This window comes from Salmo salar, chromosome 06 (assembly GCF_965601325.2).
Source record: "Salmo salar chromosome 06, fSalSal1, whole genome shotgun sequence".
Lineage (NCBI taxonomy): Eukaryota > Metazoa > Chordata > Actinopteri > Salmoniformes > Salmonidae > Salmo > Salmo salar.
In genome coordinates this window covers 55,957,201-55,978,826 of record NC_138296.1, presented here as the reverse complement: position 1 = coordinate 55,978,826, position 21,626 = coordinate 55,957,201, and the positions used below count along the sequence as shown (strand labels likewise).

General features: G+C 44.7%; 1 protein-coding gene across 1 annotated transcript in view; it reads left to right on the top strand.

Annotated features, from left to right (window-relative positions):
- LOC106607556 (prolyl endopeptidase) overlaps positions 1-19,313 on the top strand; it is a 64,232-nt gene extending 44,919 nt beyond the window's left edge. The window contains exons 12-15 of the mRNA XM_014204595.3: positions 2,905-2,999; positions 16,388-16,519; positions 16,774-16,930; positions 17,949-19,313. Of these exons, the coding sequence (XP_014060070.1) occupies positions 2,905-2,999; positions 16,388-16,519; positions 16,774-16,930; positions 17,949-18,243 (679 nt within the window). The 3' untranslated portion in view covers positions 18,244-19,313. The remainder of the gene's footprint in view (positions 1-2,904; positions 3,000-16,387; positions 16,520-16,773; positions 16,931-17,948) is intronic.
- Positions 19,314-21,626: the final 2,313 nt, after the last annotated feature.

Below are 21,626 nucleotides of genomic sequence, written 5' to 3'. Positions count from 1 at the left end.
TGCCACTTTCCACGGCAGATGTGGAAGGCCGATATAGGCGGATGCGGTGGATTGAGTCGCAGCCCATGCAAAAAACAGATTTTGATGTGAATGTTTTTGTTATGTTAATTATATTGTCGCATGGGCGCTTCAATAGACTCTTACCGTAATTTCCGGACTATTAAGCGCACCCGAATTTTTTTTTATTTTGAATTTTGAACATAAATAAGCCGCACATGTCTATAAGCCGCAGGTGCCTACCGGTTCATTGAAACAAATTAACTTCACACAGGCTTTAACGAAACACGGCTTGTAACAAAAATAAATAGGCTTTAACGAAGCACGGCTTGTAACAAAAATAAATAGGCTTTAACGAAACACGGCTTGTAACAAAAAATACAAAATTAGCAGTAAACAGTAGCCTACCAAGAAAGTCATCGGTCACCATCTTCCTTCTCCTGTGCACTGAAACCACTGAAGTCATCTCCATCGGTGTCGGAGTTGAATAGCCTCAGAATTGCTTCATCTGATATTGGATCGTTTTCATTGTCGCTCTCGTCACTTTCATCCGGAGGCAAATCCCCCGCTGAGCCCTCTTCAACACGCAGCAGTCCAGCCTTTCGAAACCCGTTGATGATAGTGGATTTTTTTGACAATGCTCCACGCTGTCAGGACCCACAGGCAGACTTGAACATAAGTTGCTCTTTGCATGCGGCCCGTTTTAGTGAAGGATTTCTCCCCACTTGTCATCCAAGCCTCCCGCTGAACACGGAGTGCCACCTTAAATGCACGATTTACACTGATGTCGAGTGGCTGCAAATACTTTGTTGTACCCCCAGGAATCTGGGTGACAAAATGACTACCGTAATCAGAATGATGTGAAGTTTGAGAGCGTTCAATTTAATCTAAACAGTAAACAAAAATAGTTGTTTGACCTTAACCCGTTCGGCAATTTCATTGGTCTAATGAAAGCTTCATGCCGCCAAAAAACTGAGCACGTCACAGAATGTGTTTTTTTGGAGAAAAAAAATTGAAAGCGGGAAAAATCCATATATTAGCCGCGTCATTGTTTAAGCCGCGACGTTCAAAGCCTGAGAAAAAAGTTGCGGCTTATAGTCCGGAAATTATGGTAATTCAAATATATTGATATAGGCCTACTGATTTGATTAGTATTGACAATGGAGTAGTTAAAAGCTGCTGTATGTGTATCAAAGCACATGATTAGCACCTGCTTCATTCTTCAATCATACCTGTAGGTCTATTCATGGGCGCCTGACTTTGTGCACCTCCAATTATATACAATCTGGCAGGGGTCTGGGGGTCCTCCCCTGAAAATGCTAGCATTTTTAAAACCATTTTCCTAAAATTATATATTGGTTCTCAACAGTATATTGGTTCTCTATGTTTACTTGACTTGACAGAACACAACATTTTTTCTTAGTTTTTTCCCCCCAATAAACTAAATTGAAAGAGCAGGCTAGAGTTAATATTTGCCATAATAAATGTATTAAAAGGGTAGACTAGACTACTTTTTCTGACTAGATTAGTAATCTACCACCTTCCCTCAAAGTCCTACCCACAGTGATTTATTGACAGGTCTGAAACCCTACCAAATCTATGACTCACAAATGTCCTGCCCCCTCCCACCCACACCAATTGATTGACAGGCCAAACTGTTAAAAGGTTGGTTGACCCAAATTACAAAATGACACAATGGTTTCCTTAACCTAAAAGGCGGCTGCGTGATCAATCCGACGTCTGCATTGGCTGTGCAGCATTTACGGTGATATGGCCTTCACAGAGCAGCGCAGAGCTGATTTGAAGGAAGTTGTCAAGGAAGTGAGTTTGTGTTTATACTGGACCTTCCGCCCCCATCGACCGTCAACCAATCATATCAATGCGGAGCTATATGGAGCCCTCCGCATTGTTATAACATTTGGGAGGTGTACGGCGATGCGGTACGGAGCTCAATTTGGCCTCTGGAGGCTCCGCAATTGTGTCACACCCTCCATACGGAGCCTCCGACCACATTTTCAGATCAAGCATAAACAGGCTTTGTGTCCACAGCAGCAGAGCCAATAAAATACATAATTTGAAGAACAAACATCATTGTTGCAATTCATACCTTACAAGTCATATTTACAGTTTACTGCATCTCAAGAGAACATGTTTAATGTTAAAAAAAGGTTATCTTACTTAGAAAATAGTCCTGATCGTATAGGCCTAGGCGATATCCAAAACAACTAACACACTGAAAACATAAATGTTCAGTAATTTGAATTGGAAAGTCATGTTTTTCTGTTCAATACCTCAACTCATTTTACCAATCTGGGAGCTAAAGTTGTTAAAGTAATTCAATAATTTAGCTGTGTATTTCGGATGGAATCAAGGCATTAGAATGAACCAGAGGCCACCAAATTGGAGCTTGTTCTGCAAACTTTTTCCACTAGAACTCACTGGTTGGCTACTTTTTCTATTTGGCTGGCATACTGGTAGCTACAGGTACAACCACAAGTCACACTGCTAGCCACACATTTCATGAAGCTCCCGACGAACAGTTCTTGTGCTGACGTTGCTCCCAGAGGCAGTTTGAAACTCGGTAGTGAGTGCTGCAACTGATGACAGATGATTTTATCTGTGCTACGCACTTCATCACTCGGTGGTCCCTTTCTGTGGCCTACCAGAAATAGCTGAATCCACTAGTTTGAAGGGGTGTCCACATACAACATTTTGGTTAATCGTTCAGCACCGGACTACTACAGATGTATTGTTTAAGGTAACATTATTTGCAAGCAGTGTTTACATTTAGCGTCTTTTTTGAAGGACTATCATATCTTGGCCCTTCTACATGATGCTTTCTATCTACCTTGACTTGTTTAGACAGAGTAAATTAAGTAACAGGATGTTAAATGTTGTTTTTTCCAGTGTATCACGGCTGATCTTTGTCCGACACATGGGAGGAGTCCTGGCGGTAGCCAACATCAGAGGAGGAGGGGAGTATGGAGAGACCTGGCACAAAGGTAACACAGACACAGGTTGCCAGTCACTTGAGAGAAGAGGACTCCGGTTATAAATTCCAGACCTGCCAACATGCACTCATTTTGCCTACCAACTACGCAATTCTCTGTCCATGTACGCAGGTACGAGATCCTAGTTAAAAGTACGCAGAAATTAATAGGGCCTGATTTTTAAAGGAGGCCTACTAAAGGAGGCCTACAAACTTGACATTTTTATAAAAAATAAATCCACTGAGTAAATCTAACATCCCGATTCTCGAGCTGCAACACACAGACATGTACGGAGTTTGTGTCAACGGACATGGAGATTAGTACATCATTATTCGACGTAGCTACCCCGTCTGCCCTGCCTCCTGTTTGATGTGATGTTGAGTTTGCCGACTGTCAGCTGTACGTAAACACATGGACAAATCCCTTTTCGACTTCGTATGTTGTGGAAAGGTTGTTGTTTAATGGTTTCAAGCTAATGTTAGCGAACATAAGATGGACATGCAGTGGGCTCTAAAGTGCCAGCAGTTCACTCGCATTTGCGTGTGAAAGAAATTAAATGCAAATACGAAAAGTAACTGGTCGCATTTGTGCGAGTGTGATATACATTTAATTCTGCGTCCCATTAGTTGTATTTTCCATGTAACATTACGAGGATCACGCAACCTGATAGACTGTAACTGTAATTATGATCCACGTCACAAAAAGCATTACAAAAGTATAATAAAAAATAAGTTGGGAGTTTAGAAGACTGCGCGGTGAAGAATGAATGAGTGTCCGGTATTAGCTATAGAAGCAATGCTTCTAAAATGCCTTTGCACTAGATTTGAGATTTTATCAATTTCAAAAATCTGAAATTATGTATGCGCTGCAAAGAAATCCAGTAGGTACCTTTACATAAGCTGAAACACCGGACTCTTCCAGTGAACAGCGTTCAGATTCCCTTTGCGGTATCCTACTGAACAGTGTTCAGATTCCCTTTGCGGTAGCCTACTTAAGCTCTGTTTAGCCAGTTTGCTGTCTGTGTCGATGCAATCATTTTTTTGTTTTTTATGTTTTCAAAAGGATTTTGTTTTAGTGTTGATTAGGAACCATGTCGAAAAAGACCATACTTGTGAGCTAACCCTAGTGATTGGCCCTGTTTGAGAGGTGACACTATAGAGACTAAACTTGGGGGCATGTGCTAAGAAAAACGTTGTAGATAATTATCTCCATTCTACACTGTACATGTAATAGAATAAACATATAGGCAATCTGTGCTAATTCCACAAAACATATTTATTTTATATGTTCTGTAGTCTTTTATTTATGTTTTGTAAATACCTTTTCAGAGGACTGAACCAGGTGTGATCCATAATGTTTGTCTAAACACGTGTGCTGATGAAAAACAAGTAAGCATAGGTCCCATGCAATAACAAAATGAGCAGCTAATTTAGCAAATCATTGTTATTGAAGCCAGTCAGTAAAGCTATGTCAGACGATGAGAGTGAGGGAACTGAGAGAAACAGACAGAGCAGCAGCAGCAGTAACCCCGAACCCAACAAAGTAGGGTGCATGTGCCTCAAAGTTCCTTCCTCGATACCAGGAGAAGTGGTCATGCTTGATGCTATCATATCATGAATTTTGTACTTTGTGCAAGTATGATGTTGACATCAGTCATCAAGGAAGCTCAGGTAAGCGCTTACATATAAGGATGCTAAAGTATTTGATCCTAAGATATACAGTTGAAGTCGGAAGTTTACATACAATTAGGGTGGAGTCATTAAAAATCGTTTTTCAACCACTCCACAAATTTCTTGTTGACAAACTATAGTTTTGTCAAGTCTGTTAGGACATCTACTTTGTGCATGACACAAGTCATTTTTCCAACAATTGTTTACAGACAGATTATTTCACTTATAATTCACTGTATCACAATTCCAGTGGGTCAGAAGTTAACATACACTAAGTTGACTGTGCCTTTAAACAGCTTGGAAAATTCCGGAAAATTATGTCATGGCTTTAGAAGCTTCTGATAGGCTAATTGACATCATTTGAGTCAATTGGAGGTGTACCTGTGGACGTATTTCAAGGCCTACCTTCAAACTCAGTGCCTCTTTGCTTGACATCATGGGGAAATCAGCCAAGACCTCAGAAAAAAAATTGTAGACCTCCACAAGTCTGGTTCATCCTTGGGAGCAATTTCCAAACGTTTGAAGGTACCACGTTCATCTGTACAAACAATAGTAAGCAAGTATAAACACCATGGGACCACGCAGCCGTCATACCGCTCAGGAAGGAGACGCGTTCTGTCTCCTAGAGATGAACGTACTTTGGTGCAAAAACTGCAAATCAATCCCAGAACAACAGAAAATGACCTTGTGAAGATGCTGGAGGAAACGGGTACAAAAGTATCTATATCCACCTTAAAACGAGTCCTATATCGACATAACCTGTAAGGCCGCTCAGCAAGGAAGAAGCCACTGCTCCATAAGCGCCATAAAAAAGCCAGACTACGGTTTGCAACTGCACATGGGGACAAAGATCATACTTTTTGGAGAAATGTCCTCTGGTCTGATGAAACAAAAATAGAGCTGTTTGGCCATAATGTCCATCGTTATGTTTCGAGAAAAAAGGGGGAGGCTTGCAAGCCGAAGAACACCATCCCAACCGTGAAGTATGGGGGTGGCAGCATCATGTTGTGGGGGTGCTTTGCTGCAATTAGAGTCTGATACACTTCACAAAATTGATGGCTTCATGAGGCAGGAAAATTATGTGGATATATTGAAGCAACATCTCAGGACATCAGTCAGGAAGTTAAAGCTTCGTCGCAAATGGGTCCAAATGGACAATGACCCCAAGCATACTTCCGAAGTTGTGGCAAAATGACTTAAGGACAACAAAGTATTGGAGTGGCCATCACAAAGCCCTGTCCTCAATCCTATAGAACATTTGTGGGCAGAACTGGAAAAGCGAGCAAGGAGGCCTACAAACTTGACTCGGTTACACCAGCTCTGTCAGGAGGAATGGGCCAAAATTCACCCAACTTATTGTGGGAAGCTTGTGGAAGACTACCTGAAACGTTAGGAACAATTGCAAGGCAATGTTACCAAATACTAATTGAGTGTATGTAAACTTCTGACCCACTGGGAATGTGATGAAAGAAATTAAAGCTGAAATAAATCACTCTCTACTATTATTCTGAAATGTCAGTCTTAAAATAAAGTGGTGATCCTAACTGACCTAAGACCGGAAATATTTACAAGGATTAAATGTCAGGATTGTGAAAAACTGAGTTTAAATGTATTTGGCTGAGGTGTATGTAAACTTCCGACTTCAACTGTACATAGTCTCTGGGAATGATACCACTCTTTCCCCACGACCTTCATTTATGAGCCCTCACCGATGTCCACCCCATTCACATTCCCTTATTTTACTGGCGATCTATCTGAAGAGTTATCAGATCAGGGAGTTGGCACTCTAACCTATCGGGGATCCCAACAATCCAGCAGACCCAATCTGGTGAAATTTGTATCGAAACAAAGACCAACATATTTATCAGCAATACACATATCACAGTCCATTTGGAGTAACTGTCAACCCTCATTAACCTCTATGGGCCAGTGGGACGCTTGCGTCCCACCTACTCAACAGCCAGTGTAATCCCGTGGCGCGATATTCAAATACCTTAGAAATGCTATTACTTCAATTTCTCAAACATATGACTATTTTACACCATTTTAAAGACAAGACTCTCGTTAATCTAACCACACTGTCCGATTTCAAAAAGGCTTTACAACGAAAGCAAAACATTAGATTATGTCAGCAGAGTACCCAGCCAGAAATAATCAGACACCCATTTTTCAAGCTAGCATATAATGTCACATAAACCCAAACCACAGCTAAATGCAGCACTAACCTTTGATGATCTTCATCAGATGACAATCCTAGGACATTATGTTATACAATACATGCATGTTTTGTTCAATCAAGTTCATATTTATATCAAAAACCAGCTTTTTACATTAGCATGTGACTAGCATGTGACTAGCATTCCCACCGAACACTTCCGGTGAATTTACTAAATTACTCACGATAAACGTTCACAAAAAACATAACAATTATTTTAAGAATTATAGATACAGAACTCCTTTATGCACTCGCTATGTCCGATTTTAAAATAGCTTTTCGGTGAAAGCACATTTTGCAATATTCTGAGTAGATAGCCCGGACATCACAGGCTAGCTATTTTGACTCCCACCAAGTGTGGTGCTCACCAAACTCCGATTTACTATTAGAAAAGTTTGATTACCTTTGCTGTTCTTCATCAGAATGCACTCCCAGGACTTCTACTTCAATAACAAATGTTGGTTTTGTTCCAAATAATCCATAGTTATATCCAAATAGCGGCGTTTTGTTCGTGCGTTCAAGACACTATCCGAAGGGTAAAGAAGGGTGAAGCACCCGACGCGTTTCGTGACCAAAAAAATCTAAATATTCCATTACCGTACTTCGAAGCATGTGAAACGCTGTTTAAAATCAATTTTTATTCGATTTTTCTCGTAAAAAAGCGATAATATTCCGACTGGGAGTCGTTGTTTTCGTTCAAAGAGAGAGAAAGTAAACATGGTGTCGGCTCGTGCACGCGCCTCCAGTCTCATTGTCCTCAGATCGACCACTATCCAAATGCGCTAATGTTTTTCAGCCATGGCCTGCAAAGCCACCATTCATCGTTCTGGCGCCTTCTGAGAGCCTATGGGAGCGTTAGAAAATGTCACGTTATGCCAGAGATCCCCTGTTTTGGTTAGAGATGATCAAGAAGGCCAAGAAATAGTCAGAGAGAGCGCTTCCTGTTTGGAATCTTCTCAGGTTTTGGCCTGCCAAATGAGTTCTGTTATACTCACAGACACCATTCAAACAGTTTTAGAAACTTTAGGGTGTTTTCTATCCAAATCAACCTTGCATATGCATATTCTAGTTACTGGGCAGGGGTAGTAACCAGATTAAATCGGGTACGTTTTTTATCCGGCCGTGCAAATACTGCCCCCTATCCCCAACAGGTTAACATATATTTTTCCTTCTATATGCAGACTGAACAAAGTACATTTCCCAAAGACCAGGACCCCAGGGAACTGGTCATTTTCCCTTTGAACACATGATTCACATCGTGATTCAAAAACAATGTTAAATCAAAAATAAACTAATTTTAATAACCAATCAACTTAGAGTTAGCCTCTTGATAACTCCATCAGGAAATAATAGTATCTCATAAAGTAATGGTAAAATACAACAGAAACTGGTGTTTATCATTCATTTTATAATTAAAACCCATCTGTTTCGATCACTTCTAGTGAGCTTGATCAGGTCTCACCAGAAAGTCTGGATACAGGGCAAATATTTTCTCTCCCTTTTCCTTTCCTTCAGAAACAATTTTAAAAACGTTCAAACTTTTCCATCCTTCTGCATACCCAATTTAAAACTTTTTGAAAAGACCCCCAAAAAATAAATCCCACAGTATCAACACCACTAATGCATATTCATAACCGGTAAATTGTGTGTGCGTGCTGGTATGTGTGTGGTAAAACGTAGGTCAAAAACACATGCCTTACTTATATGGGAACTCCGTTTATGGCCTAATCCAGATACTTTTATACTTAAAACTGCCGAATATCACTAACTGCTCTCCCCAATACCACAGTCTCAGGGACATTCCAATGTGAGATAATGAAACCCCCTCTTCTGGAAAAGAAAGTGTACATTTCTTTAGCATTCACTATGCTACATCTTAATCAGCAATCCAAAAGCATTAATTATAAACCAAACATGATAATGGTAAATCCCCTGTCCTTACTCCAATCATTAAACGTTTGTTTTAATCCACCCCATTGTTTTATGTATCTTTTATTTAGCCTTCCGACTTTATCTCGCCACCGAGTCCAATGATTCACTGGTCTCTTTTCCCCATGATTCTCCATAACCACCGCACCACCATGTTCATGAACAAAAAAAATGTTCATTTTAGGTTTGGTAACCCCTATGCTAATTCCTCGTGACCCCTCCACCCTTTCGTCTATTCTAGAAATCTATTTCAGAATAAAACAACATAAAATGTCTCATGAGATAAAAACCCCCCAAGGTGTTCTGAGTTTGCAAGGAGTGTTTGGCCACATAATTTTAATTCGTTACCTCTGTAGAATCCATCCCCTTGACATTTCACCTAGATTCTTCAACCCAAAATACTTTTTCTTGTGGCAAATTTAGCCAATATGTCATAAGAAATCCGCAATATTTGTTCCCTGGCATCTATTATAAAGTTTGGAGGATTTGTTGCTGCTCTTTTGAGAAAAATAAATCAAATGCTTGCATGGCAACATTTCCTCCGAATGCAGCAGGCTCCATTCCTACTTTACAATCCCTTTTCCAATGACCAATAGCCCCACACCTAAAATAGGACTCTGTCTCCCTACGCTTTTATGTTTTTCCACTACGTTTCTTTGTCTTACCTTGGCCATTGAAACCACTCTTAGTGCCTTTCACTGTGGCCGTATTAACTCCTCGCACGTCTGCGAAGTGAGCGGAGTTATATTCCACTCTCGAAGCATCCTGCTCTATTTCATCCACAACCCCCGCATTTGCCATTTTGATCACAGGTTTCAAACCTGCCATCAAAGCTGAAGTGCAAATTCTATCAATGCACTCCCGTACCCAGTCTTTCTGTAGCTGAGTACGTCTACCAATTCCCCATTTTCGAGCCGAATTGGTAGATTGATTGTGCGCTTCTTTCAGCGCCTCCATGGCTTTATTAAAATCCTCTTACTCCACTTTACAGAGAGAAACGGGGCAGTCTGTCAACATTTCAATAGTTATAATTCCGAAACCTCTCCTGACGGTGTCCAGGATGTTTAGATTTCTTTACTTCCGTCTCTAATACACACCTTCTATTAACTATTTTCCAAGGTATCGCTACCCACTTCCCCAGAAAATCGTTATTGTAACTTGTGCCTATTAATAGGTCCCGGCACTTAATACCTTGTATTAGAATCAATACTGTCTGCAAATGTATTACTGGAGAATACGGATGACCCAATGTCTCATTCCAGTGTTGCGCCTCAAATATCACTGCTGTTGATAATACACATTACCAAAATGAAAATAATCAGTCATGGTTCCCCCTCCCCAGAGATCATAAACCAACCTTTCTCTTCTTGCTACCGTTACTACAGACATATCTTGTTCAAACTTTCATACACACCCACACACACACACACAACCTGCGGCCTCATGGCCACTGCAACTGGGCTACTACCCTCCTTACGTGTCTGGCCAATACATTACTACAGTATTGTTTTACCCTCCACAGGACCATCCTGTTTTGACTTCCCCTCTCTCTATGAGATTTACCCTCTACAGGAACAGTCCTGCTCGGGACTTTATCTATGAGTCTTACCCTCTACAGGAACTATCCTGCTTGGGACTTACTCTATACTTTATGGTACTAGCTGGAACCAACCTACTCGGGATTAACCCCCTAGGACTTACCCTCTACAGGTACCAACCTGTTTGGGTTTACCTTCCGGGACTTACCATATACCACAAAGCTATGACCGGTCATTACTTATTGTTCCTACTGAATAAACTCAGGCTTTCTTGGTCCGTATCCTATGATTGTTCAGCCTACGATTCTCATCTCCCCAAGATGTCAAAATGAGTGGAAACAGGTGTAGGAACTATGCCTACCTTGTTTGTTGTGCCGGCTCCTGTTCCACTGATCTGGACTCTCTGGTTTGACTGCAAATCGCGGTGAACCCTGCTCGCAGCGCCGATTGTTAGAGTAAAAACTCAACGGACAATATGAAAGCTCAAACCAAGTTTATTCTTCCCAGAGGATCAATACAGCTGCATTAGACAAAGACATATTCACACAAGCACTGATATTTAACCCTTTCTCCTATGCTGAGTCTCCTCCTACACATCTGAACAAACATTGTATCTTTATTGCTAGGCAGGAAACTAAGTGAAACAGACCATAAACTTTTCTTTCTGCCTTAACGTGACCTGACCTCAACCCCATGGCTCTCTCCCCTTATCAATGCCTGCCACATGTGACCGCTTTCTCTACACTCAGTACATTCCAAGCTTAACCATTAACTTCTGGTGTAGCACCTCAGCTATGGCACCCCTCAGGTCTCTATTACAACTAATGATTAATAACATTTTAAAGTTCAGAAATCCAAACTAGAAGTCGACCGATTATGATTTTTCAACACTGATACCGATTATTGGAGGACCAAAAAAAGCCGATGCCGATTAATCTGCAGATTTTGTTTATATATATATATATATATATATATATATATATATATATATTTGTAGTAATGACAATTACAACAATACTGAATGAACAATGAACACTTTTATTTTATCTTAATATAATGCATCGGCCATGCCGATTAATCCATTGACCTCTAATCCAAACTGAGCAATGAATCACAGAGGCAGTGAAGAGATGTCCTTTCAGCCTGGCTACCGATGGCAATACCGACATGGAGGATGTCAAAATGTATCCAATTGTAGTACGGCTCTTCGATGCAAGTATTGGCAAGATAGTAGTGTTATTGCTTAAGCTATGTGAATCGAGAGAGTCTACAGGAAGAGCTATATTTGACATAATTTGACACTGAAATTAAGAAGAGGAGCATTCCGTGGTTCAATTGTGCGAGCTTTGCAGTGGATAATGTCATGCAAGGTCTGGGAAAAGGAGTGGCAGCATTTCTAAAGACAAGAAATGGAAATGTGTACTTGGTTGGTTGTGCCTGCCATTTGATACACATAGCTGCAGAGAGGGCGTCGAGGCAGCTCAGTGTTAATACTGAAGACTCTCTTGTAAACCATCTTTTACTATCTTGACAAGAGTAGCAAGAGGAAGGCTTCTCTGCGTGACCTACTGATGTCGGGAAGATTTTGAAGCTGGTATCTACAAGATGGTTGTCCCTTGTCCAGTGTATCAACCGCCTTCTGCAGCAATGGGATCCTCTCACTGTTCTTTGCCGATGAGGTATCGGGAAAGAAGACCACTGTGCCCCCAAGCTCCACCACAACAGCCACATCCTCCTCCTTGTCCTCACTTGAGCCCTCTGCTAGGCAGCCCAAGAGTTTTTCCTCCTCCTCCTCCACCACCACATTGCCAATACCACCTGGCTCCTCCAAGCCCCCACCTGGCTCCTCCGAGCCCCCACCTGGCTCCTCCGAGCCCCCACCTGGCTCCCCCGAGCCCCCACCTGGCTCCTCCGAGCCCCCACCTGGCTCCCCCGAGCCCTCACCTGGATCCTCCGAGCCCTCACCTGATACCTCCAAGCCTCCAAGGGCTCCTCCGAGCCCTCACCTGGATCCTCCAAGCCCTCACCTGGCTCCTCTGGAAGCAAAGTCAACTTTAGAGATGCAACTGCAGAAACTAATGTTGTCCTTCTGCAAGCCAGACACTGTCACTACCATGATGGCAGAGTAGTGGTGTCAAGCCTACACTCTAACTGGAGAGACAAAACCAGCTTCCTGACAAGGAGCTGTCCATTGGCCAGGACACCCGCACCTACATAGGAAGCAAAGGCAAGCTGGATCTGCAGACCTTCTATGCAGATGTCAAACTTATTTTCTCCTGCAGTAGACTACATGTTGCTGAAATTTCCATTTGGAGATGTGCTCCTCCAGCATGCAGTGGTCGCTGACATTGCCAACAGGCAGACTGCTAAGTTCTCATCCCTCAACTTGTTCATGGCACGCTTTCCCTGCATTATTCCTGAGGGAACCTCTGTTGATCTGGTGGAAGATGAGTTTAGACTCTATCAGGCAACAACCTTTGACCAGAGTCTGGTCAACATGTGCACGGATCAGGCCTGCAGAGAAATTGGCACAATGATAAGGGGGGGCAGCCTGGTCTACTTCCACCTTCTGGCTGTGATTCTGGGGATATTGGTCATATTCCACTGCAATGCAGACTGCCAACGAATATTCAGTCTCGTTTCCAAGAAGGTTTCAATGATTGCCAGAGGAACTTTGCCACAGAGAAGTCTACCCTGATGCCCTGCTGCGTAAGGCTCAATCTGCTAACTACCAGGCAAATCTGTCTAGGAAATGATTTCCTGAACATTTGAAGGGGTCCAGAAGATCACTTCTCACCCACTGTTTCCTGTCATAGCTTTTTGGTTTTTATTATGGAGAACGTGTTTATTTGATACTGATGCTCTGCTTCAAACATTTGTTCTTATCATATCAGAGATTTAAAAAAGTTATCGTGGATAAGACGTTTGTACATTTTGTGCCTAAACAAATAACTTGTTTGTTTAATTGTCACGTCCTGACCAGTAGAGGGTGTAGTTGGGTCAGGACGTGGCAGAAGGGAGTGAGTGTTTTATTGTTTCATTTAATTTGGCCGTGTGACTTCCAATCAAGCACAGCTGTAGAGGGTTGTGGTTGATTGGGAGTCACACATAAGTTGCCTACGTTTCCGTTGTGTGGTGTGGGTAATTGTTCTTGTCACTGTTGTTGCACCTGACAGGACTGTGTTGGCTGTCAGTTTTGTTGTTTTGTGAATTGTATGGTGTTCGTAACATTAAAAATGACGAACCCTAACTCCGCCGCATTTTGGTCCACTTCTTCCGTAGACAGCCGTTACAGAATTACCCACCAAACCAGGACCAAGCGGCGGAAGAGGAAGGAGCAGCAGGACTACTGCGTTATGGACAAATGGACGTGGGAACAGATCCTGGACGGAGAGGGACCATGGACTCAGGCTGGGGATTATCGCCTCCCGCAGTGGGAGATTGAAGCGGCGAGAGCGGAGAGGCGATACTACGAGGAGAGAGAGCGCAACGAGCGCGAGAGGCAGCCCCAATAATTTTTTGGGGGGGGGCACACGGGACAGTCGGTGGAGCTGAGGTCGGAACCAGAGCCAGTCGGGATGACATTGGAGGTGAGCGAGGGTTATGAGACAGAGACTGTGACGGGGTTAATGGGAAAATTAGGAGAGAGAGAGATGAGAGAGCTGCTAGTGTGGCGCATAAAGTACGGCATTCGCCCTAATGAGCGTGTCGTGGGTATGATGTCACCTGAGGCAGCTCTCCATACTCGTCCTGAGGTGCGTGCTGGTTGTCTGGTAAAGACTGTGCCTGCGCCCAGAAACAGGCCTCCTGCATGTCTTCCCAGCCCTGCACATCCTGTACCTACGCCCAGAACCAAGCCTCCTGCATGTCTTCCTATCCTGGTCAAGCCCGTGCCTCCTCCACGGACCAGTCCTCTAGTGGGTCTCCCTATCCTGGTCAAGCCCGTGTCTCCTCCATGGACCAGTCCTCCAGTGGATCTCCCTATCCTGGTCAAGCCCGTGTCTCCTCCACGGACCGGTCCTCCAGTGGGTCTCTCCACCCTGGTCTCTCCTGTGCCGCCACCTCAAACCAGGCCTCCAGCGGGCCTTCCCAGACTGGTGAGTCCAGGGCCTGCGCCCAGAGCCAGGCCTCCGTTATGTCTCCCCAGCCTGGTGAATCCTGAGTCGGACCTGCCCGCCAGTCAACAGTGGCCGGACTGCCCTGAACTGCCAGAGGGGCCGGACTGCCCTGAACTGCCAGAGTGGCCGGACTGCCCTGAACTGCCAGAGTGGCCGGACTGCCCTGTTCTGCCAGAGTGGCCGGACTGCCCTGCTCTGCCAGAGTGGCCGGACTGCCCTGTTCTGCCAGAGTGGCCGGACTGCCCTGTTCTGCCAGAGTGGCCGGACTGCCCTGTTCTGCCAGAGTGGCCGGACTGCCCTGTTCTGCCAGAGTGGCCGGACTGCCCTGTTCTGCCAGGGTGGCCGGACTGCCCTGTTCTGCCAGGGTGGCCGGACTGCCCTGTTCTGCCAGGGTGGCCGGACTGCCCTGTTCTGCCAGGGTGGCCGGACTGCCCTGTTCTGCCAGGGTGGCCGGACTGCCCTGTTCTGCCAGGGTGGCCGGACTGCCCTGTTCTGCCAGGGTGGCCGGACTGCCCTGTTCTGCCAGGGTGGCCGGACTGCCCTGTTCTGCCAGGGTGGCCGGACTGCCCTGTTCTGCCAGGGTGGCCGGACTGCCCTGTTCTGCCAGGGTGGCCGGACTGCCCTGTTCTGCCAGGGTGGCCGGACTGCCCTGTTCTGCCAGGGTGGCCGGACTGCCCTGTTCTGCCAGGGTGGCCGGACTGCCCTGTTCTGCCAGGGTGGCCGGACTGCCCTGTTCTGCCAGGGTGGCCGGACTGCCCTGTTCTGCCAGGGTGGCCGGACTGCCCTGTTCTGCCAGGGTGGCCGGCCTGTCAGGATCAGCCCGAGTGGCCCGCATGCCTTCCGGCCCAGCCCGAGTGGCCCGCATGCCTTCCGGCCCAGCCCGAGTGGCCCGCATGCCTTCCGGCCCAGCCCGAGTGGCCCGCATGCCTTCCGGCCCAGCCCGAGTGGCCCGCATGCCTTCCGGCCCAGCCCGAGTGGTCCGTCTGCCAGGGTCAGCCCGAGTGGCCCGTCTGCCCGGCGCAGCGATCGGCGCCAACAGAGTGGGCGACACGCGAAGGTGGAGCGAGGTCCACGTCCTGCACCTGAGCCACCTCCAGGATAGGTGGGTTGGGGAGGGAGGGTGTAGCACAGTGCCGTCGGTGACGGCAGCCACCCTCCCTTCCCTCCCTTATTGTTTAGGTGTTCCTTTTTGTTGGGGATTTTTTTTGTGTTTTCCTTTTTTTAGGTGCATCCCGGGGTCTGCACCTTGAGGGGGGGGTACTGTCACGTTCTGACCAGTAGAGGGTGTAGTTGGGTCAGGACGTGGCAGAAGGGAGTGAGTGTTTTATTGTTTCATTTAATTTGGCCGTGTGACTTCCAATCAAGCACAGCTGTAGAGGGTTGTGGTTGATTGGGAGTCACACATAAGTTGCCTACGTTTCCGTTGTGTGGTGTGGGTAATTGTTCTTGTCACTGTTGTTGCACCTGACAGGACTCTGTTGGCTGTCAGTTTTGTTGTTTTGTGAATTGTATGGTGTTCGTAACATTAAAAATGACGAACCCTAACTCCGCCGCATTTTGGTCCACTTCTTCCGTAGACAGCCGTTACATTAATAAAATAAAAAAACTCCAAGAATAAAGGCCCTTTGTGTGTTCTTTCTAATTACATCTTGTCAGTGACTTTTACCATATGTGTAAATGGAATGCTGTCAAGAAAGAAAGTATTCCAACCTTTTATAGATTTGATTTAGTACAATTCTATAATTGCGATCAGACTCACAAACAGCGCTGCACAAGTGTGCGGGGGGGAAGAAAACCCAAATTCACCGTGTGCTAAATCTCTAATTTGCCATGCGCGTCTGAAACTCTAAAAAGTTGGACAGGGTTGGCAGGTCTGAAATTCTGATTCCTGAACTTTACACGTTCTGTCTCTGTGTGTGTGTTTCTTCAGCGGGCATGCTGGCCAACAAGCAGAACTGCTTCACAGACTTCCAGTGTGCAGCAGAGTACCTCATCAAGGAGGGCTACTCATCCCCCTCCAAACTCACCATCAACGGAGGGTCCAACGGGGGCCTGCTCGTAGGTAGGGCCCGCAATGATGTCATCACTATTGTTTGTTGTTGATGCTTTTAGACAGTGAACTCATGCCCAGTCTGAAGACTAACCCTGGCACTGCCCTAACCTGTTGAGATCCTCCTCGTCTGTCTGTCTGTCTGTCTGTCTGTCTGTCTGTCTGTCTGTCTGTCTGTCGCTCGCTGCCTGCTAACCTTTTTGGTGCGTGTCAAACTTCTCACCTGTGTGTGTGTGTATGTCTGTCAATCCCTTTCTGTCCCCCAGCGGCGTGTGTGAACCAGAGGCCGGAGCTGTTTGGCTGTGCCGTGGCCCAGGTGGGCGTCATGGACATGCTCAAGTTCCACAAGTTCACTATTGGTCACGCCTGGACCACCGACTTCGGCTGCTGCGATGTCAAGGAACAGTTTGACTGGCTCATCAAGTGAGTGCTCCTCCTTGTTCAAAACCATTCATCTTGGGGCGACAGGGAAAGCAGGTTTGCAAAATGCTATCATATCATGCAATTATACCATTCAGAAATTGGTCAGATATACACTGAGTGTACCAAACATTAGGAACACCTTTGTAATATTGAGCTGCACCTCCCCTCCCCCTCAGAACAGCCTCAGTTTGTCTAGGCATGGACTCTACAAGCTGTCAAAATTGTTCCACAGGGATGCGGTCCCATGTTGACTCCAATGATTCCCACAGTTGTGTCAAGTTGGCTGGATGTCCTTTGGGTGGTGGACCGTTCTTGATACAAACGGGAAACTGTTGAGCGTGAAAAACCTGGCAGTGTTGCAGTTATTGACACAAACCGGCTGACATACCCCGTTCCAAGGCACTTAAATATTTTGTCTTGCCCATTCACCCTCTGAATGGCACACACACAATCCATGTCTCAATTGTCTAACGGCTTAAAAATCCTTCTTTAACCTGTCTCCTCCCCTTCATCTAAACTGATTGAAGTGGATTTAACAAGTTTTAATAGCTTTAAACTGGTTTGACCTGTTTTCACCAGTCTGTCAGGGAAAGAGCAGGTGTTCTTAATGTTTTGTATACTCAGTGTATAGTCTCACAATAGGGGTTGTCCTTTGTTAGTGTGAAAAAGTTTGTGCAGTCTCAGTTATTTTGTGTTCGATGTTAAAGTTTATCTGGGTGTATTTTAGCTAAAAAATTGAATCAAGCACACTATTTTTAATGGGTATGATTTTTCCTCATTAATCTGGAACCCCTCCTTTTCTGACATAACCTTCTAATCATACATGATACATCATTGAAATGTACCTTTAGCCAAACCAATCTTATTTTTGTTCAGATTTGTTGTTCTGTTCACATCCCTATTTTTTGCCTGTTAATGATGGTGACTCACCCACATGTAGATGTGCATTGACTTTGACCAATGCCGCAATCCTTTTTTCTGTCTCCTAATATGCCCCTCCTCTCTCCACTCCCGCCAGATACTCACCGCTGCACAACATCCACGTTCCCGAGGGCGAGGGTGTCCAGTACCCCTCAGTCCTCCTCCTCACAGGTGACCATGATGACCGCGTTGTCCCCCTGCACTCACTCAAGTATATCGCCACACTGCAGCACGTGGTGGGTCGCTGGGTGGGCCAGAGTAACCCGCTGTTCATCCACGTGGACACCAAGTCTGGCCACGGTGCCGGCAAGCCCACCAGCAAGGTCATCCAGGAGGTGGCCGACACATATGCATTCATCGCCCGCTGCCTCAACATCTCCTGGGTCAAATGAGGTGGTGGAAGACCTCCGACACATACGCCTTCATCGCCCACTGCCTCAACATCTCCAGGGTCAAATGAGGTGGTGAAAGACCTAAGTCCATGGAGTGCTGTGGTTCTAGTTCCCCCTTCTCTCTTTCTTTGTGGAACTCTTTCTGAAAGTATCTTTCTTATTTCACTGGTTGTCTTCACAAAGTTTTTATTCAGATGTCCCCTCTTTCACTCCTCTCATCCTCTTTCTTTGTATATCTCTGACTTGAGCAGTAATCAATGTCAACACACTTTAACCTGTGTTTCTGGTCTGTTTCTCTCCTGCTCTCTGTTTCCCAAATATGTATTAACCACCCCTCATTTCATACATGCTCATTTTCTATGTCCTCTTTCTCTGGTCTCTCCCCTCCCTTTCCCCCTCTCCCCGCGTGTGCTTGTTTTGGGCATGCCCACCAGGACAGCAGAAGTATAGTTACCACCCTGTCTCCATCCTCATCCTTCTGTCCCCAGTACCCTACCCCGCAGTCTCCAGCCCCGGCACATAACCCCCTCATAGCTCTTCCTCTTATTTGTCATCCTCCTCTGTATTATACTCCATGTGTATTTTGGTTCTGATCGGATAACCCTTGTTTGTTCAATGCCGAGAGATAGGTGATACAGGGTAGGACTTAAAACACTTAGTTATCAGCCTAAAGGTCAAAGGTTAAGGCTGCAAATGTCATCAGTAGGGGGTCATAAAATGAAACAGCCCCCAATTGGTGCAACCCCCTATACACAATTGTATGTATTTATCATTTGGAGTGCATTTGGAAGGCTGTTGCTCAGTAAAATCACTAGGTAAATTATTTTAGCATTTAGGATTTTAACTCTCCACAGTGTTGGCGTGAATGGGTTTAGATTTAGGTTATTTTGTTGTTCTGTGGCCAGGAGGAGGGTAATGCAGAAAGAAAGTGTATGTCCGTGTGTGTCCACATATCCTCTCAGACTGATGTTAATTTCTACCTCTTGACATGTGCTGATTGTTTATCAATTAAAGGGATATAAACAACTAACTAAAATGCCACAACTTCAATAAAAAAAAAACATTTTGAACAGTGCTTTTTTGTCCATTGTGCAACTCTCGTTACCTAATACATAGCCGATAAACTCTTAAGGTGCAGTGCAGGTAAAAACCCATTCGTCATGTTTTTTTAAATATTTCCACACTGAGGTAGAAATAATCAGAAATTGTGAAAATTATGATAATGCCCTTTTTGTGTAAGAGCTGTTTTTTTTTAAATCACTGGGAATTTCAGCCTTTTCTGGTGGGATGTAATTTTGTCCCACCGCATAACGTTCCCCTGCGATCTGATTATAATAGACCAATTAATGTTTGTTTATTTGAATATTCCCTCCTAGTTTTGGTGCTGGAGAGACTGTGCAGTATGGCTACCTTTGCAGTGTTTTCCGAACAATCACTTTGTCTGATTTGGCTGCAATTTTTTTTTTTTATATCATAATCAACTGTCAGAGAAGTCCAGTCGAACCTCATGTACAGCACACTTTGCAAATCAGGCTAGGTACACAGGGATTTCCCAGCAGCTAAATCAGGCATCGCATGGATTGTGAAATCGGCAGCAGCAGCAGCAACCATTCATGAAGTGTTAATGTTGCGTGGTTCGTTCTGCGTTGTGTGATTTAATTAGGACACTGCTACAACTGGAGGTCTGCTTATTGGATTTTTATTTGCCCTGCACACGAAGAGACAACACACAATATGTTAGCCCTTGGCGCTGTCACAGCTCTCAGGCAGCTCGCTAGCTGAAGGTTAGGCAAAAGAGTGAACCAAAAAGAAATAACAGGTGCTGCGTGCACACATTCAGTGCACAACAGCACACAATACAAGTAAAATGATATATGTCGTGGAAAATCGTCTTAAGAACATAATACTCTTACAAGAATTGTGAATTCAATATAGACTTTAATACAGAGTAGCAAAGCCGAGCCCTTCCATGGAAGGACCCTACCACACACGCAACAGAGCCGAGCCCCTCCATGAAAGACTAAATTCTCATATTACAGAGTCCTTTTTTTATATGATTCTGTCTTTGCATAACGTATAGAGTCCCCTCCCTCTATATGAAAATAGCTTCCCTTGACCGTTCTTTACCATTATCTCTCCATATCAGTTGTTGCTTGTTAACGCCCACATCTGACAGCTGTATAGATTATAATGCTAGCAGGGCCTCCTCATGTGGTACAAAAATAATGCATGCAGTGTATGCTCATCCTTTCCTCTGTACTTCTTTGTCTGGCTATCTTGAGTATTTGGGGCCCTTTCTGCATAACTCAAGTCTGGTTGTCAGGTCGCTATGCCTCCCACCGTGGCCTGTTGCTCTATCAGAACCAGTTGTCTTCTTCTCCTCCTATAGCCAAAATATTTATGTTCTTTCCCCTTCAGCACAACTGCTTATCTCCCACATATACAACATAATTCGGACATACCTGCACACGAAGAGACAACACACAATATTTTAGCCCTTGGCGCAGTCACAGCTTTCAGGCACCTGCGCGAGCTCATGGAAACTCACTCAAACACTGTCCCAAGTGCCCACAAGTTACAATAGGTACCCTAGTTAGCGAGCTCGGTGAAACTTGTTAACAGAAATCTTTATATTGTCCACATTGTAACAAAACTCATGGTTGCATAACAGCACATTGTGTAACATTACCACGGTTTTATATAGAAAAATTGCAGAGCCGACAACATACAAGACCATGGTGCTTGCCTACGGAGCTGTGAAAGGAACGGCACCTCCGTACCTTCAGGCTCTGATCAGGCCCTACACCCAAACAAGGGCACTGCGTTCATCCACCTCTGGCCTGCTGGCCCCCTACCTCTGCGGAAGCACAGTTCCCGTTCAGCCCAGTCAAAACTGTTCGCTGCTCTGGCACCCCAATGGTGGAACAAGCTCCCTCACGACGCCAGGACAGCGGAGTCAATCACCACCTTCCGTAGACACCTGAAACTCCACCTCTTTAAGGAATACCTGGGATAGGATATAGTAATCCTTCTAACCCCCCCCCCCCAAAAAAGATATAGATGTACTATTGTAAAGTGGTTGTTCCACTGGATATCATAAGGTGAATGCACCAATTTGTAAGTCGCTCTGCATAAGAGCGTCTGCTAAATGACGTAAATGTAATACCTCGCCAGCTGAAGGTCAGGCAAAAGAGAACAATAAGGGGGCATAGAAATACAGATAACCCGCGATGGACCAAACCAAAATATACAAAACTTTTACAATCAAGTGTATTTACAATATAGATATGAAAAAGTGTTTGTACACCAACAAAAATAACATTAGCTATGCAGCTGTAATTACATTTTTAAAAACACTGAATTATTATTATCAAATTATTAAC